Source organism: Phoca vitulina, unplaced genomic scaffold (genome assembly GCF_004348235.1).
Source record: "Phoca vitulina isolate PV1807 unplaced genomic scaffold, GSC_HSeal_1.0 scaffold55, whole genome shotgun sequence".
Taxonomy (NCBI): Eukaryota; Metazoa; Chordata; class Mammalia; order Carnivora; family Phocidae; genus Phoca; species Phoca vitulina.
This window is the reverse complement of record NW_022589758.1, coordinates 3355022-3381718: the sequence shown is the minus strand read 5'-3', so window position 1 is coordinate 3381718 and position 26697 is coordinate 3355022. Positions and strand designations below refer to the sequence as shown.

The following is a 26697-nucleotide window of genomic DNA, read 5'->3' as shown; positions in this document are numbered from 1 at the left end:
AAACTGGACACCATCAAAACTAAACACTTATGTGCTCCAAAAGACACTGTTAAGAAAATAAAAAAACAAGCCACCCATTGAGAAAAAATATTTCCAAATCCAATATGTGATAAGGAACATGTATCTAGAATACAGGCATACCTCGTTTTATTATGCTTCACTTTACTGCACTTGGCAAATGTTGCATTTTTTTTTTTTTACAAATTGAAGGTCTGTGGCATCCTTGTGTTGGGCAAGCCTACTGGTACCATTTTTCCAAAAGCATTTGCTCACCTCGTGTCTGTATATCACATTTTGGTAATTCTTGCAATATTTCAAACTTTTCCATTATTATTATATTTGTTATGGTGATCTATGATCAGTGATTACAACTCACTGAAAGCTCACATGATGGTTTGTATAATTTAGCAATAAATTATTTTTTAATTAAAACATATACAGTGCTTTTTTTAAGATACAATGCTATTGTACCCTTAACAGACTACAGTATAGTGTAAATATAATTTTTATATGCACTGGGAAATCAAAAAATTTATTTGACATGCTTTATTGCAATATCCACTTTATTGCCGTCATTTGGAACCAAACCTTCAATACATCCAAAAGGAACTCTTACCATTCACTATTTGTTTAAAATGGCAAAGGATTTAAATAGACATTTCTCTAAAGAAGATAAACAAATGGTTGATAAGAACATGAAAGGATGTTCAATTTCATTTTTCATCTGGGAAATGCTAATCATAACCACAAAGAGATACTACTTCACACTCACTAGTGAGGTAGGAGGGAAGGGAGACTCAGGAGACAAGTTGATCAAAGTAAAGCCATTCTGGTTTTAGACTGACCCTTAACCTAAAAGTCAGCAGGTAGTAGACAGAGTCACAAGATCTGACTCATGGAAGACCACAAGACCCCACTCCCTCCGGCAGTAAAAGCCACAAAGGACGGACATTCTTAAAATTGCTCCCTGTGGGTAATTTCACAACCCTAAGACAATGGCAAAACTAACTACCCAATGTAAATGATAAACCCAAAGTTAAGGAGTAAGCCTCTCCCTACAGAGTTAGCTAATTTTTCAAACTTACAAAACCCTTTCTTAGAAGCAAAGTGGGGGTCGTCTTCCTGACCTGGGAGAAGAGATCACTATTTTATCTGTGAAGTAACTCCTTTCTCACTTCTATACTTAATAAATTTTTGTCCGTTTTTCTAAACAGCTTGCTCTTGAATTCTTTCTCACACAAAGCCAAGAACACTCAAGGCAAGAGGCCCTCTCAGGACCTCGGCCCATCTGGCATCACTAGGATGGCCAAAAGCAAAATACAGTAAGTGTTGGCTATAAGCAAAAGACAAATAATAAGTGTTGGTGAGTAACTGGAACCTTCATATGCTGCTGGTGGCAATGTAAAATGATGCAGCCACCGTGCAAAACAGTCTGACTGGTCCTCAAATGATTGAACACAGAGTTACGATATGACCCAGCAATTCCACTTCTAGGTATATATTTAAGAGAAATAAAAACATACATCTATACGAAAACGTGCACACAAATGTTCTGAGTAGCAATTTTCTTTTTCTTTTTTTAAGATTTTTTATTTATTTGAGAGACTGAGAGAGCGAGGACGAGAGCGGGGTGAGGAGCAGAAGGAGAAGCAGACTCCCCACTGAACAGAGAGCCCAATGCGGGGCTCGATCCCGGGACTCCAGGATCATGACCTGAGCCGAAGGCAGCCACTCAACTGACTGAGCCACCCAGGCACCCCTGAAAAACATTATTTTTAAGAGCCAAAAAGTGGAAACAACACAAATCAAGTGCCCATCAACTGATGAATAAATAAAAAGTAGTATATCTATACAATGGAAATTATTCAGCCATAAAAAAGCAATGAAGTTCTAGTACATAGTACAACCTGGATAAACCTTAAAAATATTATGCTAAGTGAAAGAAGTCAGACACGAGAAAAGACCACACATTATATGATTTCATTTATAGGAAAAGCCCAAAATAGGTGAATCTTTAGAGAGAAAAAGTAGTTTAGTCATTATGTAGGGCTGGGAGGTGGGGAGAGCAGGAATGGGGAATAATTGCTAATAAGTAGGTGTTTGTTAGGGGGTAATGAAAGTGCTCTAAATTCAGATTGTGAATATACTCTGTAAATACCCGAAAACCACTAAACTGTACACTTTTTACAGGGGTGAATTTTATGTTAATATCTCAAAAAAGATGTTTTTTTAAAAGAGACATCACCTAATTGCAATATATTAACCCCTCTTGACCTTAAACAAACTAAACTGTTTTTAAAAGGCATTTGTGAGACAATCAGGGAAATCTGAACAAAGACTTGATAACATTAAGGAAATGTGTTTTGTATTTTTTTTCATGTGTGCCAATGAATTGCGGTTATGTTTTTAAAAGAAGTCTTTCTTATCATTCAAGATACGACCTGAAATACTTTCAAATGAAATGATCTGATAACTGCTTCAAAATCATCTGGGCTGAGAGAGGATACAGACAGAACAAAATCATTGGTGCTGTGTAATAGGTTACAGAGGGGTTTGTTATACTAGCCACTCTAGTTGTATCCGTATTTGAAATTCTGCAAAATAAAAAAGTTAAAATAAAAACACTCCTAACAGCTACCCATTTGTATTTGTCTACTTATACACATACATTATGAAGAAACTCACTTAAGGGGCGCCTGGGTGGCTCAGTCGGTTAAGCGTCTGCCTTCAACTCAGGTCCAGGGTCCTGGGATCGAGCCCCACATGGAGCCCCGTGTCTCCCTCTCCCACTGAGCCCCCCCTCCGGCTCGTGCTCTCTCTCTCTCAAATAAATAAATAAAATCTTTAAAAAAAATTTTAAAACTCACTTAAGCAGTGGGTAAGGTTAGCAAATGGTCAATCTGGGTTTCTGCTTATTTTAAGTCCTGTTGTCAACATGAATTTGTTGTATCTACAATATTCTCCTTTGAATAAAGTATTACCATCAATTAGAAAAATTATGTCTGAATTTATATAAGTATATTTCATACACACCTTATTTCTCAAGAGAAAATTAGTCCACATTCAGTACGTCAGGTTACAGTTATTGAGGGCATATTGTTATTCTTCAAAATTGAAGTACAAAAGGAAAGTTTTATGAATTTTTCTTCCAGACTCTACTATTTCACTGTTTAGTCTTCAGTCCAGGAAAATGCACATAGGAATTAAATCAATTTGTCTCAGTTTGAATTTTACATGAGAACTCAACAGGAATACATATTTAGAAGACAACCCAGAAGAACAGACATGTGGACATAAACTGCTGGCCCATTTTCCTCCCATATTTTAATTTCTCTCAGAAAATCCAGAGGAGAAAGACTTGAGCCAAAGAAAACGAGCATGAATTTGGACTTCTAAAGCATACATAACAGTAAGAGACTTGTGACACTAAATCGTTAGAAGGCTACACTACATCTTTGCTCTAATATGAATAAGCAATTAAAGAGGTCGTCTTGGTGCCACAGTCTACCATTTCAAGAACTGCTCCAACTAATAAGGCACAGGTCTAAACCAGGTTCCCCCAAATTCCCATTTAAACCTTTGAAACTGAAATATAATTTTCCAAATATCATTGCCAAGTATTTTTCTGCATGGTTTATAGCTGATAAGAAATTCAATCTTAGGGGCGCCTGGGTGGCTCAGTCGTTAAGCGGCTGCCTTCGGCTCAGGTCATGGTCCCAGGGTCCCGGGATCGAGCCCTGCATCGGGCTCCCTGCTCTGCGGGGAGCCTGCTTCTCCCTCTCCCATCCCCACCCCCCCCACCCCCGCTTGTATTCCCTCTCTCGCTGTCTCTCTCTCTCTGTCAAACAAATAAATACAATCTTAAAAAAAAAAAAAAAAAGAAATTCAATCTTAGACGAAAACAAATCAAAATCACAGAGGTTGTCACATTCATTTTGTGTGAACTATTTCTCAAGATGTGTACTGTTATCTATATGAGACAATGATCCTGGACCCATGTCTTCACCCATCAGACTTAGTTACCTGAAATGAAGGAACTCGGGTCAGGCTGAAGGGATCGGAACTGATTGACATAGTACTCGCGCTGTTCTTCTGTTATCCGCCAGGGTTCATCTGGGTAATTACTGTTGTTATCATGCGGTTCTCTCTCCACGGAAAAGGACTTTTAAAAATAAATAAGCAAATGCTCAGAGGCAAAAATATAAAACATCAGTAAAAGTTATCATGCATTATACTTATTTTTTTCCTCAAGAGAATACATTTAAACACCTTGTAACTAGAACATAATTAGAACATAAACTTCTACAAGGCAGACATCATGCTTTATAATTTTTTTGTATACCTCAAAGTTGTTAACAGGACTGAGAATGAAATACTGAACACTTGGTGAATGATGAAAGTTTTTCCAATGTGATGAAGAAAGAGTAAAAAGGACAATCATTCTTTTTAAACATTTTATTTATTTATTTATTTATTTATTTATTTATTTATTTATTGAGAGAGCGGGTGCGAGGAGGGTAGGGATTGAGAGAGAGGGAGTGAGAGAATCTTAAGCAGGCTCCACACCCAGCATGGAGCTGGACTCAGGACCAATCTCACAACCCTGAGATCAGGACCTGAGTGAAATCAAGAGTCGGGACGCTTAACCAACTGAGCCAACCAGGTGCCCCAAAAGGACGATCATTCTTATCTTCAAATATTCACCACATTTTTATCCTTTTAGATTAGCTGAGTAGGCAGCAAAATAATCTAGATTTCTTTTAAACCATTTTTTTTAATCTACAAAAGCTATAACCATGTCATCTTTTTTCTGAAGCATTCCCATTGTATAAATCTAGGAATCAAAAGTTCCAATTCCAATTCCACCTCCCCAGGTCCTACTCGAGCGGCAAGTCAGGAATACAGAACCTCTCGTTCCGCATTTGTGAACTATGGATAATACTTAGTAATAGTACTGGGTGGGGAGAACTGCTCATGGGACCCCAACAGGGTAACATAACAAGGGGTGCATCAGACCTGACACTAGGGGGCATGCAAGGCAAATGTGAGGATTTAAGGATACAGAGAACCAGAAAAATAGTTCAGGGGAAAAGACTGTACTAGGCAGTGAGAAAAGAAGCAAAACTGGTGATTCTGGAAGGAGGAGCCTAGGGCTTTGTTCTATCCCTCCCATCTACCCTAAGGCTAAGGTGCTACTTGCCAAGGGCCACTTTCATGGAACCAAGAGGTGAACACAAGGAGCATGATCCTTTAGGACAAAAGGAGACTAGGAAAGAAAAGGAGAGGTATTACTGCTAATAACCCACCAAGTTGCCTGCTTCTGCACACACTATCAAGAAATTAATCATGGGGCGCCTGGGTGGCTCAGTCGTTAAGCGTCTGCCTTCGGCTCAGGTCATGATCCCAGGGTCCTGGGATCAAGCCCCGCATCAGGCTCCCTGCTCAGCGGGAAGCCTGCTTCTCCCTCTCGCACTCCCCCTGCTTGTGTTCCCTCTCTCGCGGTCTATGTCAAGAAAGCCGACCACCTCTGCACCCTTCCTCCCACCCCAACACACACCCCCCATTTCCAGCAAGTAATTCTTTTCAGGAACACCCAGCTCCCTCCTCTGTGGACTTTCAAAGATGAAATATGACTATAAAATGTTGAGCTGTGATATAACCTTGAGATTTCATTTTTAAAGTTTTCATACTAGGTGAGTTTCCACTAAATGTAGATCAAACCATTTTTAAATGCCCCAGAAGCCACTAATCATTAGTTAATATCTTAAATTCATAGAATGCTTACAAATTTACAAAGCACTACACACACCTCTCATTTGAGCATCTCAGAACCTTTGAAAGGTAGACATAGCAGGGATTATTATACTTTTCCCAGATGAGGAAATGAAGGCTCATACAACTTAAGAGATGAGTCCATATCCTTCATTATTTGCAATCAGCATTATTGCATTATTGCAGTCAGCAAGTAATTACCCCCTCTGTTTTACCTGTTGTTCAAAGTCAGCCTACTCCATATCAGGCCTTTTTTAAATTGAGTTGCATCAGGGACCTTGAGAACATGATGCTAAGTGAAATAAGTCTGACATAGAAAGACAAATACTGTACGATTTATATGTGGAACAAAAAAAAATCAAACTCACAGATACAGAGAACAGATTGGTGGCTGTCAGACGTGGGGGGTGGGCAAAATGGGTAAAAGTGGTCAAAAGGTACAAACTTCTGGTTACAAGGTAAATAAGTCCTAGGGCTGTAATGTAAAGCATGGTGACTATAGTTAATGATACTGTGTTATATGTATTTAAAAGTTGCTAAAAAAGTAAATCTTAAAAGTTGTCATCACAAGAAAAAAAATCTGTAACTATGTATGATGATGGATGTTGACTAGACTTAGTGTAGTAATCATTTTGCATTATATACATATATCAAATAATTACATTGCACACCTAATACAATGTTATACGTCAATTTATCTCAATTTAAAAAATAAATTAATTTTTAAAAAATTGAGTTGCATCCAAGTTGTTTAACTCTTATCGTTCTGATAATAAACAATATAAATAAAGCAAGAAAGGCTACAAGTCAGTCTAAGCACCCGATGGACCACACAATTTTCCAAAACACTCGAGCCAAATTCAAATGCTCCACACTAGCACTTTCTGAACAAGCCCAAATGTCTGACCAGGTTGCAGGGGCAAAACCCAGGGTAGAGGGCGTCGGTATGCAATGGATTGGGTTCTTGGCCAAATTATAATGTGTAGAGCTCCCAGGAACACTGTCCTTCTGGTTGGCACTGAAGGAAACAGCTGGAGTAAAGGTATCTAAAAAGCTGGGCACGGACAGGACACAAGAATGGATGTTTACGACTGATCGATCAAGCGGACAGAGACAGTTCATAAACCCGGCAGGACACTTGTGAAAAGCTGTGTCCCACCGGCCACCCTGCAAATGAAGACACGAACATCTCTGTGCTGGGTGTTGGCTACTGCATTCCTGGTTCCGATACAGAAGCTACTATTCCCCTAGAATACACTCCTTTCCACCTGGACCTGAAGCTGCCATACCCAGTTGTTGTTGTTATGTCAGCCCATGTTTGTTCTTTCTCCAGTCCCATGACCACCTGCTCACTCTGTTCCCTCTCACACATTATCTCACTCCCGACTGGCGTCAGTGGCCTCTTAGCAGGTCTCAAGTCTATTCTGGCAGCAGGGTTTAAAAGCCTACAGAGATGACCTGTCACCTATAAAAAACATTTACCTCCTCCACATGGCCTTTAGGGCCCTTATAATCCAACCTCCTCCCTGCTCACTCTTAGCAGGCTTCTGATTGCCCACATGCTGGCTCTTCATGGGTCAGATCTGTGTCTTCTTCCCAGACCATCCCTTCTCTGATCCCAGCCTGCTCAAATCCTATTACTCGAGTCCCACTGCCCCAAAGGCTCTCCAACGTACCTGCCAGGCCCACAGCCACTTCAAAGGGCAATGCCCATCCCCCAACTCTTGATACAAAGGTGGGCTTGGCAGCCACATGTGCACCACAAGACCCACCTCACACCTGGTCTCACCCAATTGAGTCCAAGTAAGGAAGGGAGGGCATAGAGTTTCTGGCCTCTGGGATCCTCTTGCATAGAAAGCTCTACCCTAGCAAGAAAAACTTAAGCCAGATGCTCATTACTGGGGGTGTGGATAAGAAATATGAAGATCAAAAGCACAGAAAGCAGGCCCTGAATGGATGCAGTGAAGCCATGATACAGAGTAAGGGCCCAGTGGGACTTGAAGTCATGAGGAAGCCAGAACCAGCATAAGCAGAACCTGTGAGGTAGAGAAGTACTAAAAAGAACAGGGGGTGAGGATGGCTGCTGGCAGCCAAAAGATAAGCAGATAGTGAAGCAAACTCAAGGAAACTAGGGCAAGCACGAATAACCAAGAACTCTCACTCTTCAGGACCACTGGGCCACTCCTTGTCTCTCATTTCTTGGATTCCCATGAGAACTCCAACCCCACCTCCTTTTCAAGAAGACTTAAGCTGGCAAGGAGAGTCCCTGCTCCCTAAAACCAAAAAGGCCTTGCAACAAAGAGAGAGAAGGCATATGAACATTGTATAACCTGTACATAACGTAGCATGGCCCTTCTACTGGCTTGCACTAAATGTGTTAACTACCCCCATTCTCTTTCCCCGTGCTTCTCACTGCATGCTTTTAATTGATTTAATAAACAAGTAATTAAGCATCTTAAAAAATATGAATTCTTGGGGTGCCTGGGTGGCTCAGTCGTTAAGCGTCTGCCTTCAGCTCAGGTCATGGTCCCAGGGTCCTGGGATCGAGCCCCGCATCAGGCTCCCTGCTGTGCAGGAAGCCTGCTTCTCCCTTTCCCACTCCTTCTGCTTGTGTCCCCACTCTCACTGTGTCTCTCTGTCAAATAAATAAATAAAATCTTTAAAAAAATATGAATTCTTATAAGTATCACACAGTTTGAACATTTCAAGTGCTCCTGAATATCATCACTCAGGTTTCAACCTGGGGGACCAGAACCATATCATGTATTCCTTTATTCCGCATATAGTCCCTAGCAGGTACATCACAGATACTAAAAAGTAGTGTGAGATCCACTTATTGATGGGCTCTAGTAAGTTCAGGTGTTTGTCTTATATTAAAAGAGGTGCAGAAACACTACTCTGTGTTGTGTGCTGAATGAAAGAAAACCTATGAGTCTATTTCACATTTAAAGTTTCAGATCTATCAAAAGAAATCCATGTCTACCTTCCTGTGGTTCATCCACAGTCTCTGATCTCTATGGGGAGTTCTCAAGTTCCATATCCATTAAGTGAGTATTTCAGTGTCAGGTGAGGGCAAACAGAAGGAGTAGATCACATTCCACATAGTGAATAGGCTGAAATAGTCCAAAAGAAAGCTCATCTACAAGAAGCAAAATGATTTGAACTTTGCTGCATGAAGAGTGATCCACTCATTCATTCATTCAACAGACACTGAACACCAAGTATATCCCAGACACTAGTGACTCGGGATACACTGATGGGCAAACAGATTCTTTTTCCCAGGAAACCTAGGGTCTCATGAGAGAGAAAGACAAACAGGCAATCTCAAAACAGTGAAGTGCTATGACAAGACAGGGTACTCTAGAGCTTTGCTACTCAAAGTACAGTCCCCAGACCACCCAAATCAGCATCACCTGGAGACTCCCTAGAAACACAGAACCTCAGGCTCTACCCTACATCTGGGGAATCAAAGTCTGGGAGTGGGACCCAGGAATCTGTGGTTTAACAAGCCCTCTAGATGATGTGAAGCACACTCAAGTTTGAGAAGCAATGCCATAAAACATGCAGAGCAAGACAAACAAAAGGAACAGCATTTACAAAAACCCCCAAAAATGAGAGAAAATGGCCATCTTCTGAAAGTAGCTCAGTTGGACTACATGTAGATAGTATAGGCTGCTAATACAACATGGATGTTAGTGGAGCTGCCTGAAGATAGTCCAGACAGCAATCAGGGCCCAGATCATGAAGGCCCAGGTATACCAGGTTAAGAGATACAGACTGTATCTAGAAGACAATAGGGAGCCACAGATAAGTATTAAACAGAACAATGATATTATCAGATGTCAGTTACAGAAAGAACACTTCAGTGATGAGAATGGAAGGGGAAAGACTAAAGGTAGGAGGACAAGTTAAGACCATATGAGCAACCCTGGCCAGAGGTCAAGATGGCCCAGAGTTAGGGAGGGGATGAGAAGAGACAGGGAGAAAAAAGCCACATGGCCAGGACCAGAGGAAGGCCCATTCCAGCAGTGGGATGGCAGCTAAGGACCTCTCTGTCAGCAGCTAGAGGGCCATCTTGCTGCAGGACCCAGATGCATGGAACATCTTCTCCAAATGAACCCCAAAGTCAACTGAAACAACTGGCCCAACTTACAAAGATCTGAAAAGTCAGCCACCGGAGAGAGAATACCCAACTGCAAAGACTGAAGGCACTGAGAAATGTGGGTGGATGAACTATGGAGCCTCGGGCTTCCAAGGTGAAGCCAGAGCCAGGAAAAGCCCCAACTGCGCATGCACCCTAAAAGGACTCTTCCACTTCAATTCCAGTTCCAGTGGTTTCATCGGCTGGGTAGAACTATTTGCTAGTTGGTGCCAATTTTAAGTTCTGCCAGCGTTTTTAAGAAAAAATGAGAGAGAAACCTTCCACATCTGTCCACTTAAGCCACATACATATGGTTCATTATGCAGTTTCTCTAGACACAGGAGAATTAGATTTGCTTATATTTAAAACATTCAAAGCCTTAGTTTCGTTTCAAGTGAAATGCAAATATTTGGCACTACAAGTTATTATCTCAAGGGAAAACTGGCTGTTTATAATGAAAGAGACTTCAAAAGACTCATTAAAAAGTAATACTATTAATAAAATCCCAAAAGGTGACATTTACCCCTGAAGTATCTTAAAAATCAAGCACAGCTGAATAATATGAATTGCAAGGAGGCATTATCAGGGAGAATTTCCAAAGGGTGTGTATATATTGTTTCAACCACAGAACATTTCTGTTTAGAATATAATCCCACCCTGGAGATATCCTATAAATGCTGCCCAAGAGTCCAGCCATTTCACCTGAGGATGCAATGATCTTACACCAGTGCCTTAGTAAACAAACCGTCTGGCGTAGCAAAAGCTCATACAGAGCCCACAGTGAGGATCTGAGAACACCTCACCTGCCAACAATATTTTGGAAATAAGACAGCCTCAGTGCAACTACTGATCAAAACACGATTTCATGGGGCGCCTGGGGGGCTCAGTCGTTGAGCGTCTGCCTTCTGCTCGGGTCATGATCCCAGGGTCCTGGGATCGAGACCCGCATCAGGCTCCCTGCTTCGCGGGAGGCCTGCTTCTCCCTCCCCTACTCCTCCTGCTTGTGTTCCCTCTCTCGCTGCGTCTGTCAAATAAATAAATAAAATCTTAAAAAAAAAAAAAAAAAAAAGAATTGTCTTCACCTTGTTGCACTTTTCCATACTACTTAAAAAAAACACACACACACACAATTTCATGAGCAGAGATGTGAGAAGACTCAATCTCCCCTAATGAGAAAGAAGGACTAACAGGCTGGTGAGACTAGACTAGAGCCCAAGTGAATATTAATCTGCCTAAGGAAAGATCATGGTCACTGATCAGCCATGGGGCTGAGGAGAAAGAAGAGTCATAGAGGCAAATGACAGCCTTGCTGATATAGGGGATTATGGCAGCTGTCCTCCGATCATTTACACGGCCCGAGGCCTGGTACAGAAGTATCACTGAGTGGCTGTGGCTGCCCTCCCAACAATGACATGTTCCACCACACCCCCTGCAGTTGGTTGCAGCCATGTGACTGAGTTTTAGCCAAGGCAATGTGAGCACAAGTGACCGGCACCACTTCCATGTACAGCTAGCACCCTGTGGCACTCTATGCTGGTCCCCAGGGGCCACTGAATGGGGGACGGCACAGCCACGGGACAGAAGGAGCACTGGTGCCCGAACCACCATGTGGAGGAAGGCTGCCTACCAACCTGTTAGATGAGTGAGAAATATACCAATGCAATGAAGTCATTAAAACGCAAGGCATATTTGTCATACCGGCTATTAGTCTAACTATCCTTCAGGCAAGGCCCAAAGGAAAAGCAGGCCTGCCCAGTCCCAACGGCACAGCCATTCCTGCACCGAAGATGGAAGCATAAGGCTTCGTTTTGTAATTTGACCACCTAATGACATGAGACAATTCTGAGCCTATACAATTTTATAATTTGTCCATGCAGATGATCTATAGGGACAGCATGTGTGTGGACGCATCATTACAGCCATCTTTCTATGTCTGGTTAATAGGAGTTTATGTTTCATGGGTTTGAAGGAGACTTACGGGAAGATGGACCGAGTAAAAAGAGGAGAGGGCCAGGGTAAAACTGGGAAAACTATTAAATGAGGAATGAAGAAAACAAGATGGAGCTCAACAATTTTGTTTTGAACTTTCAACTGGTTACTCTGTGTAATACTTTACAACCTTGTGCATTTATCTTCTGTCTCACACCCCACTCTCACTATAATAAAAGGTCCATGAGGGTAGGAAAACTGGTCTAGTCTGATCACTGCTGTATCCCCGGCACCTAGACAAGTGCCTATCTATGCTCATACATGTTTTTTTTCAGTGACTAAACAAATAATTGGACAAATGGACAATTCCAATCCAGAGACAGAAAGGTTAACCCGAGCTCTCCTATGATGACTAGACCTGAACTTTATATGCATTTATTAAACAACCTCACCTAACTGTAAAGGCTGGGCCCCCTCCTTTACCAATGAAATTAAAGGAAAAAATTCTTTTTTTTCTTTTTATTTTGAAATAATTATAGATTCACAGGAAGTTGCAATAAATGACTTCTGGTTTTACCTGTAGAGAAGTTAGTTAAAATTAAATCCTAACAGAGCAATTTAACCTTATCAGTTTCTTCATGGAAATACATCCATAAAGATGCCAAACTTGCTCAGGGATCTAATTTCAACAGCTTAGGAGGTTGATTGCAAAGTGTAGGAATCTGAATCTAATGAGCAACACAGAGTTGCTGCTTATTAAGATAAACTAAATTTTAAAAGCAATCACCACAGACATAGGAGATTGTCAGGGAACACGTATTCACGACTTTGCTAAGTGCCAGGAACTATAAGCACCCAATACACATGACCTATTTTCACCTTCACAACAACCCTGAGACGTAGGTCCCATTATTTCCAATTTGCAGAAGAGGAAACTGAGGATTAGGGAAGGGAAGTGACTTACCAAGATCACACGCCAACTAAAATGGTAGAGTCAGAACATGAGCAGAGTCCAGAGTACTCTTTTTTTAATGAGCAATCCCTATGCCTCTCCCTCCCTCTCTTATCCATCCATCCTGTAACAATATACCATTTCCTTTTAAGAAACACCCTCACTCTTCTGAAAACTATAAAACACTGATGAAAGAAATTCAAGACGACATAAAGAAATGGAAAAACATTCCATGCTCACGGACTGGAAGAACAAGTAGTGTTAAAATGTCTATACTACCCAAAGCAATCTACACATTTAATGCAATCCTTATCAAAATACCAACAGCAGGGGCGCCTGGGTGGCTCAGTCAGTTGAGCATCTGCCTTCAGCTTGGGTCATGATCCCAGGGTCCTGGGATCGAGCCCCGCATCGGGCTCCCTGCTTCGCGGGAAGCCTGCTTCTCCCTCCCCCACTCCCCCTGCTTGTGTTCCCTCTCTTGCTGTGTCTCTGTCTGTCAAATAAATAAATAAAATCTTCAAAAAAAAAAAAAAAAAAGAAAATCTTTAAAAAAAAATACCAACAGCATTTTTCACAGAGCTAGAACAAACAATCCTAAAATTCGTATGGAACCACAAAAGACCTCAAATAGCCAAAGCAATCTTGAAAAAGACAAACAAAACTGCAGGCATCACAATTCCAGACTTCAAATTATATTATAAAGCAGTAGTAATTAAAACAGTATGGTACTGGCATAAAAACAGATTCATAGAACAATGGAAGAGAATAGAAAATCCAGAAATAAACCCACAATTAGATGGTCAATTAATCTTTGACAAAGGAGGAATGAATATGCAATGTGAAAAAGTCTCTTCCACAAGTGGTGTTGGGAAAACTGGACAGCTACATGCAAAAGAATGAAACTCGACCATTTTCTTTCACCATACACAAAAATAGACTCAAAATGGATTAAAGACTTAATTGAGACCTGAAAACCACAAAAATCCTAGAAGAGAGCACAGGCAGTAATTTCTCTGACATCGGCCCTAGCAACATTTTTCTAGGTATGCCTCCTGAGGCAAGGGAAACAAAATCAAAAATAAACTATAGGGACTACATCCAAAAAAAAAAAAAAAAAGCTTCTGCACAGCAAAGTAAACACTCAACAAAACTAAAAGGCAACCTATGGAATGAGAGAAGATATCTGCAAGTGATAAATTCAATAGAAGAGTTAGTATCCAAAATATATTTTATCTTTTTTTAAATATTTTATTTATTTATTTGACAGAGAGAGAGACAGCGAGAGAGGGAACACAAGCAGGCGGAGTGGGAGAGGGAGAAGCAGGCTTCCTGCTGAGCAAGGAGCCCGATGCGGGGCTCGATCCCAGGACCCTGGGATCACGATCTGAGCCCAAGGCAGACGCTTAACGACTGAGCCACCCAGGCGCCCCCAAGATATATTTTAAAAAACTTACACAACTCAATACCAAAAAACGAATAACCCAATTAAAAAATGGGCAGAAGACAAGAACAGACATTTCTCCAAAGAAGACATCCATATGACCAATAGACACATGAAAAGATGCTCAACATCACTCATCATCAGGGAAATGCAAATCAAAGCTACAATGAGATATCACCTCACACCTCGCAGAATGGCTAAAATCGAGACAAGAAACAAGTGTTGGCAAGGATGTGGAGAAAGGGGAACCCTCTTGCATTGTTGGTGGGAATGCAAACTGGTGCAGCCACTGTGGAAAACAGTATGGAGGTTCCTCAAAAAATTAAAAATATAACTACCTTAGGACCCAATAATCACACTATTATTTACCCAAAAAACTATAAAAACACTAATTCAAAGGGATACATGCACCCCTATGTTTATTGCAGCATTATTTACAATAGCCAAATTATGGAAGCAGCCCACGTGTCCATGGATAAATGAATGGATAAAGATGTGGGGTGGAAGCAAGTATGTGTGTGTGTACACACACACACACACACACACACACCACAGAAATATTACTCAGCTTCGGGGCACCTGGGTGGCTCAGTTGTTAAGTTTCTGCCTTCGGCTCAGGTCATGATCCCAGGGTCCTGCTCCCTGCTCAGCGGGAAGTCTGCTTCTCCCTCTCCCTCTCCCGCTCCCCTTGCTTGTGCTCCCTCTCTCACTGTCTATCAAATAAATAAAATCTTTAAAAAAAAAAAAAATAGGGGCACCTGGGTGGCTCAGTTGTTAAGCGTCTGCCTTCGGCTCAGGTCATGATCCCAGGGTCCTGGGATCGAGTCCCACATCGGGCTCCCTGCTCGGCAGGAAGCCTGCTTCTCCCTCTCCCACTCCCCCTGCTTGTGTTCCTGCTCTCGCTATCTCTCTCTCTGTCAAATAAATAAATAAAATCTTAAAAAAAAAAAAAAGAAATATTACTCAGCCACAAAAAGGAATGAAATCTTGCCTTGTGCAACAACATGGATAGAGCCAGGGAGTATAAGGCTAAGTGAAATAAGTCAGTCTGAGAAAGACAAATACCATATGATCTCACTCATATATAGAATTTAAGAAACAAAACAAACGAGCAAAGGAAAACAAAAAGAGAGACAAACCAAGAAACACACTCTTAACCATAGAGAACTGATGGTTACCAGAGGGGAGGTGGGGGGTGGGTGAAATAGATGATGGGGATTAAAGAGTAGACTCACCATGATGAAAAAAATAAAGTAAAATAAAACAGGAACACCCTCACTCCAATGCCAAAATCAATGTAGCAATTTTGCAGACTGCAGATATTCATCTGGGATATGAACATCCTATACTTACACATCTCTCCCATTATCTAATTTAGTTATGGATTTGGGCCAGTAAACTATTAAATCATACAGACAGAGCACCATCTTATTGCTCACACACCTATAAGCATCTGGCATGTTTTCACATCAGGAAAGAATCCTGTAGACAGCCATACAATACAGGTATTCAATCATTTCACTGTTATTTTAGCATGTGGCACTAACACTATTTTGATTAACATAAGAAATGCTTATGAATAATCACTATCTCCAACTCTTCCATCATGAGCCAAGATCTGCTACTCCAGAGGGCATTTTTCCTTGGGATCTTGCTCTCTGCTTGGAGGAGTCCAGAAGAAAGTGAGAAATCAGCAGTAAGAGGAGATTTTGATGAGGCTGTGGACTTCCAGTACCACTGCACTAACATGCCCAACCCAATCCTTGCCAGTTAGGTCAAGGGCACCTGTCTCCTTCGCTATGCCCTCCCCTTAACACTCAAGGCAGCCTGAGGTCAGATGGGAAACAGATGTGCCAAGATCTGGGCCTGAATTCGAGGAATGCTTTAGACAATGAGGCTACATATTGGAGGTGCAAAAAGAGTGCAGATTCTGGAGGCAGACAGGCCTGGGCTCAAATCTGGGATGGTCACTTGGGCCACTTAACTTCTGAATCATCAGTTCCCCACCTAAAAGGCAGTGCCATGGACCACAGGGCTCTGCCTACGTCTCCAGCTTCATCTCCCTCCCAGTCCAGGCTCTGGCCACACTGGCCTTCTTTCAGGTCTTGGACTGTGTCTCCTCTGTGTGCCGTATACATGGTGTACTGGCTCACTCAGTACCCACTCCATTCCCTCTTAGCATAACTCTGCACTGCAGACGCTGGCTAAGTAAAAGTACATTATCCAAATACCTCTGCTGCTAGAATTCCAGATGGGACTTAGGTTCCACTAAACACGCCCACGGAAGGCTGATTCAAAACAAGTCACATGGTAAAAGAGGCAGGGAACAAAGCATTCACTTGGCGGGCCTGGGTCATACACAGTGTGGAGCTGCAGCTGAAAGCTATGGCGACAGTTGCCCAACTCTGTAGCTTCCTGATTGTGGCAAAGGCAAAGCTCCCTCAGCCGTCCAGCCATCCAGTCCTGCTGTGTGGTTTGGGGAATTGTTCCTGCAAGCTCAGAAGAGAGTCTGAATCTTCAGCCCTTCCAAAGATCTGGTAGATCTCCCACCCGCTTATTAGAAATTCCTATTTGCATCTAAAACTAATGATGTAATGTATGGTGATTAACATAACAATAAAAAATTAAAAAAAAAAAGAAAAAGAAATTCCTATTTGCGGGGCACCTGGGTGGCTCAGTCATTAAGTGTCTGCCTTCGGCTCAGGTCATGGTCCCAGGGTCCTGGGACCGAGCCCCGCATCGGGCTCCCTGCTCCGCGGGAAGCCTGCTTCTCCCTCTCCCATTCCCCCTGCTTGTGTTCCCTCTCTTGCTGTCTCTCTCTGTCAAAATAAATAAATAAAATCTTAAAAAAAAAAAAGAAAAGAAATCCCTGTTTGCTCCAGCTAGCCAGAGTAGATTCTGTCATCCACAATGAAACCCTGACCAATGAAAACAGACCAGTGCACTCAGCCAGACACCCCTCTCCTCACCTCCCAGCACCATCCTCCCTTTGCCTAGTTACTTCCTAGTCATCCTTCACAGCTCAGCTCAAGCAGCACTTCTTTTTTTTCTTTTTTTTAAAGATTTTATTTATTCATTTGAGAGAGAGAATGAGATAGAGAGACAGCATGAGAGGGGGGAGGGTCAGAGGGAGAAGCAGACTCCCTGCTGAGCAGGGAGCCCGATGCGGGACCCGATCCCGGGACTCCAGGATCATGACCTGAGCCGAAGGCAGCCGCTTAACCAACTGAGCCACCCAGGTGCCCCGAAGGCAGCCGCTTAACCAACTGAGCCACCCAGGCGCCCTCAAGCAGCACTTCTTTAGGGAAGCCTTCCCTCACTTTCTAGCCCTAGGTAGGATTTCTCTGTCACATGCCATGGAAATCCTCTCCTGTCGTTAGGGCAGCTGTCAGTTTTCCATTATACATGCAGAGGTGGGACCATCTGATTCACATTCATCTACCCCGCCTGACTGCAAGTTCCCTGAGAGCGGGGACCATGTTTGTAGTCCTCAGGGTACCCTTGGCATGGTGCCGGACCCACACAAGCCACTTAGTATCCCTGAGTGGATGAGTACAGGACATAATCTCGCAAGGAGTCTACCTTGCAAGATTGTTGGGAGAACTGAAAGGACACACACAAGTAAAGGGACGAGCACAGCACCAGGACCAAATAAGCACTCAGTCGGTAGAGACTCTCATTGGGATAGGCAACTAGGGGCATGACACCACCTGTTCACCTGATATCAGGGGGAATACCAATGGGCCCCGGGGCTGAAATGGTGCCGTTGTAAAGACACCTTCCATATTTATACCCAAGTATATACCAACTAACTGAGACCAAGGGGTCCTGGAGAATATGCCAGAAACAAACAAACACTCTCTTTTTCAGCTTTAAATAGTACTATCTGGGACCAGGAGTTCAATTGGGTGTTTACATCTGAGAGAGTAAATCAGAGGTGCTCCTGTCCACCATATCAATGTGGGCCCTAGCTACTACCAAGAAAGCTCTGGACACCATAATGCCCACAACTGTGGGGAAAAGCAATGCTGACCCTACAAATAAAACATGCTCATTTGCTTTTGTCAGTAGTCTAATGACCTATTAAGCACTATATGGAAGCTAGAATTCTCATGTGTACCAGGATCCACCATTTTTACCCTCCCTCCACCCTACTGTCTCCAAGCACGGATTCTGTAAGGCCTTAAGGCAGCACCCCAATGAATACTAATATTTACTGAGTTTTCTTTTTCCCATAAAAATCCTTCAGTTTCAATGCCAGGTACCCTGTTCTTATATCCTGGAATCACCTCTCTTTCAATGATCCTGTATCTCTTTACTATTCTCATCCTGTAACGTGAAACATTTTTCATGTAGAAATGCCTCCCAACAAAGAAACCAATCAACTACCATCACTTTAATTGTTAAGAAGCATAGGTAAAGGGTAAGCACCCGAAGAAGATAAAAAGAGACAGACAAAAAGAATTAGGCTAAAAAAAAATGTCAGTATCAACTGAAATGCTTCAGAAATAAGGGAAAAAGAAGTAGGTGAAGGAAAGAAGTAGGAAGGAGGCTTGATGCGATGAAAAACAGGACCTCTTTGTGGTAACAGTGACTAACTGGGTATCTGTGAGTCCTAGTAGTAGATTCAGTGAAGTAGAACATATCAACCTTTTCTACCCCTTAAGGAGATGGTAAAACTCCAGCTAAGGTTGAAATCAAACGCGGAATTAATCTGGTAAAACAAGAGGTCAAGAACAAGGCATATACATTCCTATAAAATTTATCAAACCAGTTCTTCCTGTTACACACCAAGACAAACACCCATATACTCCTTCCCGCCCTCTTCCTCCTCCTCCTCCTCCTCCTCCTCCTCCCTCTCCCCTCACCCTCTTCTACTTCAGTCAGAGGAAGAGAATTTAGCAATGCCAAGAGGTCAACACACACACAATGTATTAACATTCACTATCCCTAACAACAGAAGACTTTCCTAGCCCTAATCTCTACCCATAAACTAAGTAACTCAACTTTCTGCCCTAAAGGTATAAATAAAAAATTCCTGTTGCTGGAGGGCCTAGGGTGCTCCAGAACCAAGAGAGGTTGGGGTCCCTAAACTCCTACAAGGGCCTTGGGTACCCAGGACCTCTTCTCAACCACACAAGGAGCAATTTTCCACATACACTGCAGCCTCTCATTTGTCCAAAGGAAAAGAGACACCAGCTTCTGGTTTCAGACTGGCAGGAATGACAAACCAGTAAGAAAACACTGATAACTCAAAAAAGAGGCATAGGATATGAAGTTATTTACTGAAAAGGAAACACAAATGTCTCACAAATGTCATATACTCCACTTCACTAATAAAGAGAAATGTTGGGGCGCCTGGGTGGCTCACTCGGTTGGGCGTCTGCCTTCAGCTCAGGTCATGATCCCAGAGTTCTGGGATGGAGCCTCACATCGGGCTCCCTGCTCAGCGGGGAGCCTGCTTCTCCCTCTCCCTCTGCCCCTGCTCCAGCGCTCTCTCTCTCAAATAAATAAAATCTTCTAAAAAATTAAAAATTAAAAATAAAGGAAAATGTTCATTAAAACTACACCTAGATAGGGGCGCCTCGGTGGCTCAGTCAGTTAAGCGTCTGCCTTCAGCTCAGGTCGTGATCCCTGGGTTCTGGGATCGAGTCCTGCATCGGGCTCCCTGCTCAGTGGGGAGCCTGCTTCTCCCTCTCCCTCTGCCCACCACTCCCCCTGCTTGTACCCTCTCTCTGTCAAATAAATAATCTTAAAAAAAAAAACTACACTGAGATACCATTTTTCACCTATCAAATTGGCAAAGATGTGTAAGTTTTTTAGCACATTGTGTTAGCATGGGTATGGGAAAATAAACACTTTCATATATTGTTGGTAAATGTGTGAATTAGTACAGTCTCCAATTTGAAAATCTCTATCAAAAAAAAAAATGTGTAGGAGCGCCTGGGTGGCTCAGTCAGTTAAGTGTCTGCCTTCAGCTCAGGTCATGATCCCAGGGTCCAGGGATCAAGCCCCACGTAGGGCTCCTTGCTCAGCAGGGAGCCTGCTTCTCCCTCTCCTCCCTGCTCATGCTCTCTCTCGCTATCTCGGTCTCTCTCAAATAAATAAATAAAATCTTTAAAAAATAAAATAAAATAAAATAAAAATGTGTAGATACTTCATCCAATTATTCCATTTCTAAGAACTGGCGCTCTCTCTCTCTATATGTATATATATGCATATGCAAACAATGCTCTCTGATTATAAGTTCCAGATGCTGATCAGAAGGAGCTGATCCATAAATGATTTATGGAAGATGCACACAATAAAATACCATGCATTTGAAAAAAAACAAAAGATGAGGACTGCTATAGAATGTTGTTAAAGTTTATTGCTAAGTAAAATATGCAAGTGTGTAACAGATGTATATAGTATGCTACCATATGTATAAAAAGCTGGAACTATATGTTTTGCACCTATTACATATAATTTCATATAAGAATACCTATATTCACTTGTATATGCGTAAAATAGTCCTAGAACGATACAAAAGAAATGTGTCATATTAGCTGTCTGTAGGATAGGGAAGTGGATGGCCAGCGGTGGGGACAGAAGGGACACTTTTCATTCTGCACCCTTTCGTATCTTTTTAATTTTTGACATATTTTTTAAATTTTTAATTGCTCTTAAGAACAAGGATAATTGAAAGTTCACAACCCATGATCCAAAAAAAAACAAAAACAAAAAACACCAGTGCGGTGTTCACTGTATAATCTGAAACAAGCCAGCAGCACTGTAGCATGCTTTCGCTGCAACCAAGCAAAGAGGGCGAGCATGTTAGGGGGCTGCACAGCTCCAGCCCCTCAGGAGAACATCTGAGTGGGCTTCTTCAGTGGCTCACGAGCCCACTGGTTTGACTGCAAGATGTGGAGCACAAAAAAGGGCAAGAACGAAATGTGGAGTGGCGTCATGCTGAAGTACGCCCAGGGCACTTCACGGGGCAAGGTCACAGCTCTCAGATAAGGAGAGAGGGGAAAGATTCCAAAACAAGGAAGGAAAAATGCCTGAGGCTCCACTCAAAGAAAACAAAACAACCACAAAAACAGCCCCCACCCAGGCCAAATGACCATGAAAGAGCCCCCTATGGGCCCGACCTGCCACACTGGCCATTCCTCTGGGCTGAGGACCAGGTAAGAGAAGCAGAGTGGCTCAGACAATACTAAGTAGGCCCCACTTGTTGACCTGCTTCTTTCTTCCCCACGCTCAGAACACCAACTTGCTCACGACTCACCTCTAAGCCACCTCATTCAATCCCATCCCAGTCTTCCAGCCACAGCCTCTACTCTCTGCTCTCCTTACCCCACAACGTGCTAGTCCCATCCATCCATAAGATACCTTTCACACCATAAAAAGTTCTCCCAGAGCAGCGACAGCCTTCCAGAAAGTCTAGTTCTTCCTGTTCTCATCAAAACAACTATAGTGAACAACTTACTAACAGTGACTATCCATTCTCTTCTGACTTATGCCAACAGCACTCTGACAGAAACTCAGGGTATTTGTTTCTTTTACCATCCTTTACACACTTCTTTTCTATTTAGAACCATTCCAAAGGGAGGCAAGGAGCAGAGAGAATCTGCTTCTGGCCATAAGTACCTACAATTAAGTCCTGGGTGAGACAGGGAGCATGGTAAAAAATTGATATTGAGCAAGAATGGGGGGGGGGAGGAGACAACTAATTTAAATAAATGTTTTTCAAGTCACAAACTTTTAGATTAATATGGTGGCTGGCTAGCAATGTCTAACAATGTCTGCCTAGTTAGTAAAAAACTTCCACCACAAATATAGCCAAAAGCCCCAAGTAAAATGGCAGAGTGATGAAGTTCTCTAAATTCTGTTTATCAGTTTTTTGTCTTTGAGGTAATAAAGACAAATGAGTATTTAGAATTTATCCCAGAACGCTGTTAAGTTCACCCCTCCAGAAAGAGAAGAATATATCACAGCATGTATATTTAGGGTACAAAAAGTGAGTATGTTTTGATTTAAAATAAAAGGTAATTTTTTTTCTACTGAGATCTGCCTGGAAGGATATTTCATTTGCCAAGCCTGTCTCCCTAAAGTCAGATAAAAATATATTGCATATATTTTATATATGTGTGTGTGTGTATATATATATACATATGTACACATATACACAAATATACATATATATGAATACCTATATCTGTTTATATATGTATAACATACTCCTAGAATGGTACAAAACAAACACACCAGTTGCCTCTGGAATGTGAAACCAATAAAGACTGAATGCCATCCTCTAGCTGAGCTTACAGATAAATGAGACAGTAATGAACCATTCTTTTAAGAATGAAAAAATGGAAATTTCACATCTACAAGAAATATTAGAAAATTCTCAAACTTAATGTTATCAATGGAAAAAAAGGATACATGAACTGAGACAAAGGAGAAAACAAGGCAAAAGCCAGGATGGAGAATAAGGTTCCCACACAGAGAACACTGACCATCGGGGAAACAACAGTAGCTCTGTGTGGCCGGAGTACGGAGGGAGAGAAGTGAGCTACTGTGGCTGAAAAGGTATTAAGCAGGGGCAAACACCAGGGCCCTGAGAGCCATGTTCAGGAATGTAGGTGATATGAAGAGAGCAATAGGCAGAGAGTGACAGGTCTCAATCAAGGGAGTAGAGTGATTAGATATGTATTTTTAGGATTTGAAAAGGGCACGAGGGGAAGCAAGGAAAAAGAGTTAGAAGCTGATAGAATAGATTCAGTGACAGAGGAAGATGGTCTGAACCAAAGAAATGCAGAATAACGGACAGGTAAGAGAGGCATTTAGAAAGTGAAATGGCCAGCACCTGGTAACTGAGTGGGCAGAAGAGCCAAGAGACGAGCCAAATATAGAGACTAGCATTCTGGCCCGTGCTAATAGATGGACGGAGCCAGGAATGGAAGGGTGAAAGCTGGCTTTGTGGGAAAGACATGTTAGTTTAAACGCACAGTGGGACATCTGAGTGAGGATGTCTGGCAGATGGAGCTATGTGGTCATAAGCTTCCATATAGCTAAAGAGGAACAGAGTGAGAAGCAGACCCAGGCATCACCAACATGTGAGGTGCTGGTGGAAGTAGGAGAATGGAAAAAGAAGATTAGGAAGAAGTAGTCACAAAAGCAGGAAGAAAACCAGGAGAGGATGGCATCATGTACACCAAAAAATGAGGGCATGTCAAGAAGGTGGTCAGTGTCAAAAGTTGCTAAGGGATCAATGAAACAAGGACTTAACCCAAGGTAGTTTCTGGCAACTGCGGCAAAAGCAGAGGCAGCGGAGTATAGTGGGAGCAAAAGGGACAATTCTAAATCCTACACCAGCCAATTACAAATGTTGATGGTTAAGATAATTTGTGAAAAGTAAACCACAAAATGACCTATAAACACATGATAAACAGATGAATGAGGAAAGAAGACTTAGTATTTCTAATATATATATATATACATATATATATATTTAAAGATTTTATTTGAGAGAGAGAGAACACGAGCAGGAGGAGGTACAGAGGGAGAGGGAGAAGCAGACTCCCTGCTGAGCAAGGAGCCCGATTGGGGCTCGATCCCAGGATCCTGAGATCATGACCTGAGGTGAAGGCAGACACTTAACCGAATGAGCCACCCAGGTGCCCCAAAGACTTAGTATTTCTTTACAAATCACTGTCAACCATTCACTGATCTAGGATATGCTCAGTATCTGAAATTTCAAGGGAAAAAACTTCCAACCCTAAACAAAAAAAACCTGAAATTTCTAAAATATTAGACCAAAAAAAAATTATTCATGCCAATATCTGGGTGCTGAATTTGGCATAAGCATCTCTAAAATGCCAAGTTCATGAGCTGCAAGAGCACTGGCCCAGGGTCCTGAATAACCTCCCTAAGTACCCAGAGGCCACTCCCCTTCCAATCATAAGAAACAACTTGAATACAAGTCCACAGAGGAAGCTAGAAGAGAGCAAGGTTGCCAACAGCACACTAACGTGGCAATGTGAGGGGAATGAGTTACCCCAGCCTAGCCTACTACCAGGCCCAATCCATATTAATCCCCTACCACCAAAAACCTTCTCTTTAGATCCCCTCATCTACATGACTAATTCAGGTTGGCATTTTCCTTTCTGGGAATTGGGAGTTCAGCCAAACCAAGATGACAGGCATAAGAAGGAAACCTAGAAACAAAAGCAAGAAAATCACATCAGCCATGAAAACCACAAACTGCTGTCCCAAGGAAGGCCCCTTGTTCTCATCTTAAACAGAAGGCAATACTCCAATCAGGAGGGAGTAGGGGCGGGGCTTCCACTGATGCCAAACAAACATTAAGGGAGTCAGACTATTGCAGATTATTCCAATGGACTGTTAAATCCATTCCAAGTCATTCATGTTACAGAAAAGAGAAGAAACTTGCCCAAGGTCACACAGTTTGGCCAGACCTGGGTAAGAACCCATCTGTTTTTTTCTGCACCAGACCATAAGTCCTTCTAATGGCCAACAACTGCCAAATACTGATGTCCAGCCCTGGCTCTCCCCAAAGCTCCAGAGCCATATTTCCTACCATCTCTTTGACACCTCCTCTTGGCTATCCCCAAAGCTCAAATCCCAACATCCAACACTGAACTCATGATCTTTCCCTAATACTCTCAATGCCAGTTTTTCATCCAGGGCTTCTTAGCTTACCAGATGATATCACCATCTATCTGGTTCCTGAGCCAGACTAAGAAAACATGTCCTGTGTTTGAACTCCAGCCCTATCACTTCCTAGCTGTGACTCTGGGTAAATTAAATAAGGTCTTTAAACCTCAGGTTTTGTCATCTAATAAATGGGACACCCAGGAGTCCAAGATGGCTTCATCCATACCAGTGAAGCAGAAGCAGCTCATGGCAAACTAGAAGAGCTACCAAGCCGGATACTGATGTGGGATTTCACCCCTAAAGGTGCTGCTGGAGCGTTTCAAAGAGGTTACTACCAACCAGTATTATAAACAAGTATGTCAATGTGAAGAAAGCAGGGGCATCGCTGGGATTTCTATGGTGCCGGCAGCTTATGTGCTGTTCAACTACTGTCATTGTTACAAGGACCACTGAAGACGGCCCAGTGTGGAGGCACATTCTGCATTCCTGACCATGACCTTTGCCTGGCACCCTTGAATCCTTTCATATCCTGAGAATTAACATCCAATAAAAGATGACTGGTACATGGAAAAAAATGAGATAACAGGAATTACCTCATAACACAGCGGCGAGCACTGAAGAAGATGATGTGTATAAAATGCTAAGCACTAGAAAACAGACTATTTTCTAGTCCTGTAAGCGCAGTGCCCTCTATCTTCTTGCCTACTCCCCCCATTCCCATCCCTTGACCTGGTTAACACCTATGAATCCTTCTCATTTCAACTCAAATGTGACACCCCACTAAAAGCCTTCCTTGATTGCCCCCTACCAGCTAAGGGTAGGTCATAACTGTGCCCCCACACGTTGTTTTTCATCCTCAAAGCAGTATAATTTCCATTCACAACACATAATGACATATTTACTGTGCAATGGTTTGATTATTGGCCACTTCCTCCAATTGTGTATAAGCTCAATGAGGGCAGGGACTAGAAGTGTTAAACCTCATTTTTGTATCCTCAACACAGTACCTGGCACTTAATAGGTGTTTAGTAAACATCAGTTGAATGAAGTGCCCACGAAGCATGTCTACCAGCACGAAACATGGACCCAGAGATTTGAAGAGAAGTCATAGGACATGAATCCAAGTACAAACCCAAGGCATCCCATCCAGGGGACTAGGTAGAAAGGGTCTGGTGAGCCCTCCCTGACCACTGCAAAGTTCATGATTTACTGCTTGTTTGACCACTATTCTAACAATTCAGGATTAGGTCTCCATGGCACTAAGATACACTCTGTACACACATGCACAGCCACATCCTGGAGAATTTTCTAGATGAATCCCAGTCCCCCCTACACCTTTATTAACGTAACCATCATTCCACAGTGGGTGTGATTCTTGTGTTTAAAGACACATATTTTTATAACACAGGCCCTCTCACAACACAGCCAACTACTACATCTGGGGCTCAGCTAAATAAAGAGTTCTTTGTTCCAACTTGGGGGTGAAAGTGAGCTCTACTGGACAGAGGAGAGAATGGCATCTTGGCTCTCCAATATGGTACCAGTAAGGGATCATCAGGAGTATTTTTTACTACACCCAAAGTCAGTTTATGTAGCAACTCCAGAACCTAGCCTCCCTATAATATAGAACTCTAATGTATAGTAAAATATTTTAAAGTGCAGATTTTGACACTGGGCAGACCTGGCTTCAAATTCTGGTTCTGCCACTTACTAGTTATGAATAAAACCTTAGACCTCTCCTGGCCACAGTTAACTCATCTACACTAGTAGATAAAACAGTACCTAGATCTTACAGTTGTA

General features: G+C 42.3%; 1 protein-coding gene across 8 annotated transcripts in view; it reads right to left on the bottom strand.

The window, feature by feature from the left end:
• REPS2 (RALBP1 associated Eps domain containing 2) overlaps positions 1–26697 on the bottom strand; it is a 214722-nt gene that overhangs the window by 110208 nt on the left and 77817 nt on the right. For all 8 annotated transcript variants that reach the window (XM_032389675.1, XM_032389678.1, XM_032389679.1 and 5 more), the window contains one exon: positions 4024–4162. In XM_032389675.1, coding sequence (XP_032245566.1) covers positions 4024–4162 — 139 coding nt within the window. The remainder of the gene's footprint in view (positions 1–4023; positions 4163–26697) is intronic.